The sequence below is a fragment of the Coregonus lavaretus genome (genome assembly GCF_964263955.1).
Source record: "Coregonus lavaretus genome assembly, chromosome: 8".
Lineage (NCBI taxonomy): Eukaryota > Metazoa > Chordata > Actinopteri > Salmoniformes > Salmonidae > Coregonus > Coregonus lavaretus.
In genome coordinates, this window is record NC_139995.1 from 52,224,233 (window position 1) to 52,232,041 (window position 7,809).

General features: G+C 41.7%; 1 protein-coding gene across 1 annotated transcript; it reads left to right on the top strand.

Moving 5' to 3' along the window:
• Positions 1 to 3,905: 3,905 nt before the first annotated feature.
• Positions 3,906 to 7,551, top strand: pxmp4 (peroxisomal membrane protein 4). Its single transcript, XM_084166538.1, has 4 exons — positions 3,906 to 4,055; positions 4,521 to 4,583; positions 4,711 to 4,909; positions 5,743 to 7,551. The coding sequence occupies exons 1-4, from the start codon at positions 3,943 to 3,945 to the stop codon at positions 6,010 to 6,012; spliced, it is 645 nt and encodes a 214-aa protein (XP_084022664.1). The 5' UTR covers positions 3,906 to 3,942; the 3' UTR covers positions 6,013 to 7,551.
• Positions 7,552 to 7,809: the final 258 nt, after the last annotated feature.

The following is a 7,809-nucleotide window of genomic DNA, read 5'->3' on the forward strand; positions in this document are numbered from 1 at the left end:
CCTCGCCTGGTTCACTAACTACTTCTCAGATAGAGTTCAATGTGTCAAATCGGAGGGCCTGTTGTCTGGACCTCTGACAGTCTCTATGGGGGTGCCACAGGGTTCAATTCTCGGGCCGACTCTATTCTCTGTGTATATCAATGATGTCGCTCTTGCTGGTGGTGACTCTCAGATCCACCTCTACGCAGACGACACTATTTTGTATACATCTGGCCCTTCATTGGACACTGTGTTAACAAACCTCCAAACAAGCTTCAATGCCATACAACAGTCCTTCCGTAGCCTCCAACTGCTCTTAAACACTAGTAAAACTAAATGCATGCACTTCAATCGAACGCTGCTTGCGCCCGCCCACCCGACTAGAATCACTACTCTCGGCGGGTCTGACTTAGAATATGTGGACAACTACAAATACCTAGGTGTCTGGTTAGACCGTAAACTCTCCTTCCAGACTCACATTAAGCATCTCCAATCCAAAGTTAAATCTAGAATCGGCTTCCTATTTCGCAACAAAGCCTCCTTCACTCATGCTGCCAAACATGCCCTTGTAAAACTGACTATCCTACCAATCCTTGACTTCGGCGATGTCATTTACAAAATAGCCTCCAACACTCTACTCAGTAAATTGGATGTAGTCTATCACAGTGCCATCCGTTTTGTCACCAAAGCCCCATATACTACCCACCATTGTGACCTGTACGCTCTCGTTGGCTGGCCCTCGCTACATATTCGTCGCCAATCCCTCTGGCTCCAGGTCATCTATAAATCTCTGCTAGGCAAATCCCTGCCTTATTTTAGCTCATTGGTCACCATAGCAACACCCACCTGACTATCCTACCATATGTATGCGCTCCAGCAGGTATATCTCACTGGTCATACCCAAAGCCAACACCTCCTTTGGCCGCCATTCCTTCCAGTTCTCTGCTGCTAATGACTGGAACGAACTGCAAAAATATCTGAAGCTGGAGACTCTTATCTCCCTCACTAACTTTAAGCATCAGTTGTCAGAGCAGCTTACCGATCACTGCACCTGTACACACCCAACTACCTCATCCCCATATTGTTCTTTATTTTGCTAATTTGCACCCCAGTATCTCTATTTGCACATCATCTTCTGCACATCTATCACTCCAGTGTTAATACTAAATTGTAATTATTTTGCACTATGGCCTATTTATTGCCTTACCTCCATAACTTACTACATTTGCACACACTGTATATAGATTTTTATTGTGTTATTGACTGCATGTTTTTTTTATCCCATGTGTAACTCTGTGTTGTTGTTGTTTTTATCGCAGTGCTTTGCTTTATCTTGGCCAGGTCGCAGTTGTAAATGAGAACTTGTTCTCAACTGGCCTACCTGGTTAAATAAAGGTGAAATAAAAAATAAATAGAAATGCAGGCAATGAGAAGGGTGGAGAGGGAGGGAATGCTTCCTCCGTAGCTGTGATAAAAGGGCCAACGACAATAGTGAATGTTCCCATATAGGTGTGTGGACCCCAGAAGCTGTGCGTTGACAAATCCAGGTTTTTGACCTTCATCGCAATCGTCGTGAATTGTGCTGCGCAAGTAGAAAGCAGGTCAGAGAGAATTGCCATTATTGTGAAAGTGGCCGGATGTTTTCTGGATGCTCGAGACATACAGTGGGGGAAAAAAGTATTTAGTCAGCCACTAATTGTGCAAGTTCTCCCACTTAAGAAGATGAGAGAGGCCTGTAATTTTCATCATAGGTACACGTCAACTATGACAGACAAATTGAGGAAAAAAAATCCAGAAAATCACATTGTAGGATTTTTTATGAATTTATTTACAAATTATGGTGGAAAATAAGTATTTGGTCACCTACAAACAAGCAAGATTTCTGGCTCTCACAGACCTGTAACTTCTTCTTTAAGAGGCTCCTCTGTCCTCCACTCGTTACCTGTATTAATGGCACCTGTTTGAACTTCTTATCAGTATAAAAGACACCTGTCCACAACCTCAAACAGTCACACTCCAAACTCCACTATGGCCAAGACCAAAGAGCTGTCAAAGGACACCAGAAACAAAATTGTAGACCTGCACCAGGCTGGGAAGACTGAATCTGCAATAGGTAAGCAGCTTGGTTTGAAGAAATCAACTGTGGGAGCAATTATTAGGAAATGGAAGACATACAAGACCACTGATAATCTCCCTCGATCTGGGGCTCCACGCAAGATCTCACCCTGTGGGGTCAAAATGATCACAAGAACGGTAAGCAAAAATCCCAGAACCACACGGGGGGACCTAGTGAATGACCTGCAGAGAGCTGGGACCAAAGTAACAAAGCCTACCATCAGTAACACACTACGCCGCCAGGGACTCAAATCCTGCAGTGCCAGACGTGTCCCCCTGCTTAAGCCAGTACATGTCCAGGCCCATCTGAAGTTTGCTAGAGTGCATTTGGATGATCCAGAAGAGGATTGGGAGAATGTCATATGGTCAGATGAAACCAAAATAGAACTTTTTGGTAAAAACTCAACTCGTTGTGTTTGGAGGACAAAGAATGCTGAGTTGCATCCAAAGAACACATTTACATTTACATTTTTAGTCATTTAGCAGACGCTCTTATCCAGAGCGACTTACAGTTAGTGAATACATATTTTTTAATATATACTGGCCCCCGTGGGAATCGAACCCACAACCCTGGCGTTGCAAACGCCATGCTCTATCAACTGAGCACCATACCTACTGTGAAGCATGGGGGTGGAAACATCATGCTTTGGGGCTGTTTTTCTGCAAAGGGACCAGGACGACTGATCCGTGTAAAGGAAAGAATGAATGGGGCCATGTATCGTGAGATTTTGAGTGAAAACCTCCTTCCATCAGTAAGGGCATTGAAGATGAAACGTGGCTGGGTCTTTCAGCATGACAATGATCCCAAACACACCGCCCGGGCAACGAAGGAGTGGCTTCGTAAGAAGCATTTCAAGGTCCTGGAGTGGCCTAGCCAGTCTCCAGATCTCAACCCCATAGAAAATCTTTGGAGGGAGTTGAAAGTCTGTGTTGCCCAGCGACAGCCCCAAAACATCACTGCTCTAGAGGAGATCTGCATGGAGGAATGGGCCAAAATACCAGCAACGGTGTGTGAAAACCTTGTGAAGACTTACAGAAAACGTTTGACCTGTGTCATTGCCTACAAAGGGTATATAACAAAATATTGAGAAACTTTTGTTATTGACCAAATACTTATTTTCCACCATAATTTGCAAATAAATTCATTACAAATCCTACAATGTGATTTTCTGGATTTTTTTCCCTCATTTTGTCTGTCATAGTTGACGTGTACCTATGATGAAAATTACAGGCCTCTCTCATCTTTTTAAGTGGGAGAACTTGCACAATTGGTCGCTGACTAAATACTTGTTTTCCCCACTGTAGTTGCAGGGGATCTACAGAAGATGTTGGGAGAAGGAGTGCCGCCCTCCCAGGCCTGTGGGCCGAGAAGGGATTAATTTACCTGAACTCTGCTGTAGTATGGATAGTTGGCTAGGGGTGGGTAGTGTCGTATATGTAGTTTGGGGTGTTGCTTTTATATTTGTGCACATTTTTTATTTTTTTTTGCAGATGAAGTCGAAAAACACAGTTGTATTGGATGCCAACCGCCATTTAACCCCATTGGAGAAGAAGTACTCTCATTCATATTTTTAAGGACAGGTATACCCCACACCATTCCAACACAGAAAATCTGCTTTTTAACATACTTAATTACCATTTTATGGAAGGAAAACAATTGTCTCATATTGTAATTAATTATAGGTCATATTTCATAGAAATCTGGCAACACTGGACAGTCAATTTAACTTGATGGCTGTCCTCAGACTGAATAGGAAACTTCATGCAGATTCCTTGTCCCGTGACGGAAAATATTTGCGCTGCACTAAAGCGCTTGGGTTTGTGTTACATTCATTTAAGACCCGCAACATGGCAGGTCCAGATCTAGTAAAAACTGTGGTGTACACGATTAATAATATATTACAGCAAGAAAAGTATAAAGCTGCACTTGCAGTTGTTAAAGGATTCCGAAATGGTGCTGTGTGAGTTATGTTTACTTAGTTACTTACTTTCTAGCTAACTAGCTAACTAACCAACTTACTTTGCTTTGCTTATTTCTAGCTAATGTTAGCTAGCTTGTCCACTTAGCGAAAGTCTGTTATCTACGTTAGCTATTATTTTACAGCTTGCTATCCAACGTACAGTAGCTAGCTGCCCTTTGAACTAGTTAGCCAAGGTTTGCCAGCAAGCGTATTGAAATAACTATCTATGTAGCTATTGGTCAAGCAAAGTCAGCTAGATGGACCTAGCGTTGTTGTTAGTTAGCTACTAACGTTAGTTCGCTATCAAATCCTGAAACCACTTGACATTAGTTAGCCTAACTGTAGCTAGCTAGCTTGCTAACTCAGTGGTTTGACCTTGCTCACAATTCATACAAGTTGACTGACCTGCCATATCACACACGTGTAAATGACACTGACCTTGAACCTCATATTTCTAATTTACAGTTATGGGGCAAAAATCCGGGCACCCCATGCTCTTGTCATGACGTTTCTCTTCAGAAGTGGGAGGTAAGAATACATGTAAGCACTGTCCCAAATCCCTTAGCTAGCGCTAATATAAAACAAAACTGCATAAAAAATGGATAATGCTCTATTAACAATGGACAATGCTCCCCACCCTTTTTCATATGCTCAGCCTGAAAGACAAGCTGCGAGCCATTGCAAAGGCCACGTACCAGCACTCGCGCAACCTAGCATACTTTGTGTTCACGTACAAAGGACTGCAAGCCATACAGGAGAGGATCCAGGGGAAGAGTCTACAGTCTCAGTCCTTCTTCGCCGCCTGCCTCGGTGGCTGGTTGGTGTTTGGGGAAAACAACAACATCAATAGCCAGGTAATCCAGAACTAAAACATGGCATAAACTGCTCTATTAGGATCTAGGGGAAGAGTTTACAGTCTCAGTCCTTCTTCGCCGCCTGCCTCGGTGGCTGGTTGGTGTTTGGGGAAAACAACAACATCAATAGCCAGGTAATCCAGAACTAAAACATGGCATAAACTGCTCTATTAGGATCTAGGGGAAGAGTTATGAGATATGAAACTACCGCAAGTGCCAGAACCTACCCCCCCCCCGCTCCCTGAAGTCTCAGGTAAGTCTATGGGCCAAATGTCCCCTCCCGAAATTCAAAACATGCCCGGTGAATTGTGATTTGCCCAAATAACCAGTGACACAAAACCAGCGCACTGGAACAGTTGTTCCTTGGTAGTCGTCCCATCCCATTTATGTTACATTTGTCTTTCCTTGAGAGTGTGGCTCAGTTGGTAGAGCATGGCACTTGCAACGCCAGGGTTGTGGGTTTGAATCCCACGGGGGACCAGTACAGAAAATAAAGTATGAAAAAGGTATGCACTCACTACAGTAAGTCACTCTGGATGAGAGTGTCTGCTAAATGACAAAAAAAATCTATATATAGCCAGGTAAATTGACAATACTTATGTCATGAGGGCTGCGCTCAACCTGGGTTACTAATGCCAATACATGACCAATAAAATGTCTAGATAGGTTGCCACCTTGTTGCACTTTGTCCAGTCTTCAAAGTGGTTAGGAGAGAAAAGAGTGGCTATTCAGATGGAAGCTAGCCAATATTCTTCCTTACTGTATTTCTAATTAAATGTTCTTCCTTGTTGTCTTGCCTAATTAAATGTTCTTCCTTGACGTCACGTCTCTAGATCAACATGTACCTGCTGTCTAGGATCCTGTTTGCCTTGTCTCGCCTGGCCGTGGAGAAAGGCATCGTACCACAGCCCAAGCGGGACCCCTTCCCCCTGTTTGCTACCCTGGTGTGGGGCATAGTGCTGTGGCTGTTCGAGTACCACCCCCACACCCTGCAGCCTTCGCTGCAGTCGTCCATGAACTACCTCTACCATGACAGCAACGTGTGGCACGACATCTCAGACTTCCTTGTCTACAACAAGCCAAGGACTGTCGCTCCCAAGTGAGCTAAAGCTAAAATAAGCATCTCAATAGACTAAAGTGGCTTCCTTGCCTCGTCTCCTTTCCTTCATCTGGTCTGAAAGAACTGGACAGGGTGGAAAGCAAATTCCCAGTATGACTTTAGACTGTTGGGATGCAGGCCTGGGCCTGTATGTAAAAAGTGTCTCAGAGTAGGAGTGCTGATCTAGGATCAGTTTTGCCCTTTAGAAAATAATGAATGAGATATATATATATATATATATAGATATATAGATATATAGATAGATATATCCTAGATCACTATTTGTGAATACAGGCCCTGGTTCTCTGCCATGTTAAATCAAGAGCTAGTGATTATAAACCTTTAAAGAAATGAAATATTTGTTTTATCAATGTTGGCTTTCATAAAGAACCATGTGCTCCTAGATCTAGTGTAAGTGAAATAAGTAACAATACCTGAAAAGGTGTGGAGGGGATTTGCTCTCCCTGTCAATCTAGAATTGTATCAGTTTTTATTTGCTGCTGTACTAGTTTAGACTATGCATTACCTACAGTTTTGTTTTTTTCAATGCACTCACCGGACTTGATTCATAGAATAGCATATTTTCAAGTAATTACTAGATTATGATTAAGCCACAGCACAGTGTACAATTGTTTAGGCAACACTAAGCTAACATTGAAGTTCTTTGTAATGCTTCTTTCGTAACAATTTTTTTTTTACAAAGCAATAAGCAGAATTTAATGTGATATTTCCATGATCTAAAAACCAGTGTTTTAAATATTTGTATTTGAATATTCATATACTATTCATTTTACTTTCCTTAGTTGTTTTTGGTACAAATCCTCAGTTTGACCTTAAACAGTGTTTGCTTGTTAACATTTGTTACAATGGCTTTTTTGTAACGCAGGTTAGCATGATACAAAATGTACATACAGTTCTCTTCAAAGTAAATTGCCTTTCTTAGCCATACTGTCAGTGAATAATTATTTGAAGAACAATGCTTTTTCATTTGTTGAGGACACATTAACTGTGCTATTCATGGTACAGTATGTGTCCTTTTCAGATCACACTTTACAATGTTTTTTTGTAATTGGTGTAAAAACACTCAAGAATAGTCTTAACACTTTTTACTTCCTCAATCTTTTAAAAGTCTAGCATTGAGCCTTCGGTCTATTTGTTGCTCAATTCAGGTTCATGAGTGAACATGATACAAGCCCAATTCCGTTTCTCACTCCCTCATGGAGTATGCACTCATTCAGTCCCCCTCAAGGATTTCAAACCATTGGATTGGTGTATGCATTTGGCTTGAGGGAGTCTCAATCATATTCCTTTCACCAACCCATTCCTCACAAAACTGCAGGTAATTGGAATTGGGCTACAGATTACATTGTTAGATAATTATACAGGCACTTCAAATGCAACAGAATAAATGCCTGCTTTTGTGATTTATGTAGTATAATATTATTTTCTTGACATATTTGTCTGTGATTTGTGTGGAATGAAATGTGATTGAATTTATCAAACAAAATAAATACAGGGTGATTCATTGTATTTCTGAAATAGATTTTATCGTTGCCCGTGATTGGTGATCCTTGCCTATTTTTATGCACTGAGTAAAAATGTGTTACTAACATAAATTATTATTTTGATGTGCATTACAACTGTTCCCCAACATAAATTATTATTTTGAAGTGCATTACAACCGTTCCCCTTGTGGAATGCTTTGAAGTAGCCACATGGTGGTGCCAAGTAATTCCCAATCCCATGCGAGACAGACAACCCATCCACCTTACACCCACACTCAAGATGGAGATACATTTCA

Coding starts and splice junctions, on each gene's coding strand:
- pxmp4 (XM_084166538.1), top strand. CDS start 3,943: ATGGCAGGTCCAGATCTAGTAAAAACTGTGGTGTACACGATTAATAAT. Junction 4,056..4,520: donor GGATTCCGAAATGGTGCTGT/GTGAGTTATGTT, acceptor TCTAATTTACAG/TTATGGGGCAAAAATCCGGG. Junction 4,910..5,742: donor ACAACAACATCAATAGCCAG/GTAATCCAGAAC, acceptor TCACGTCTCTAG/ATCAACATGTACCTGCTGTC.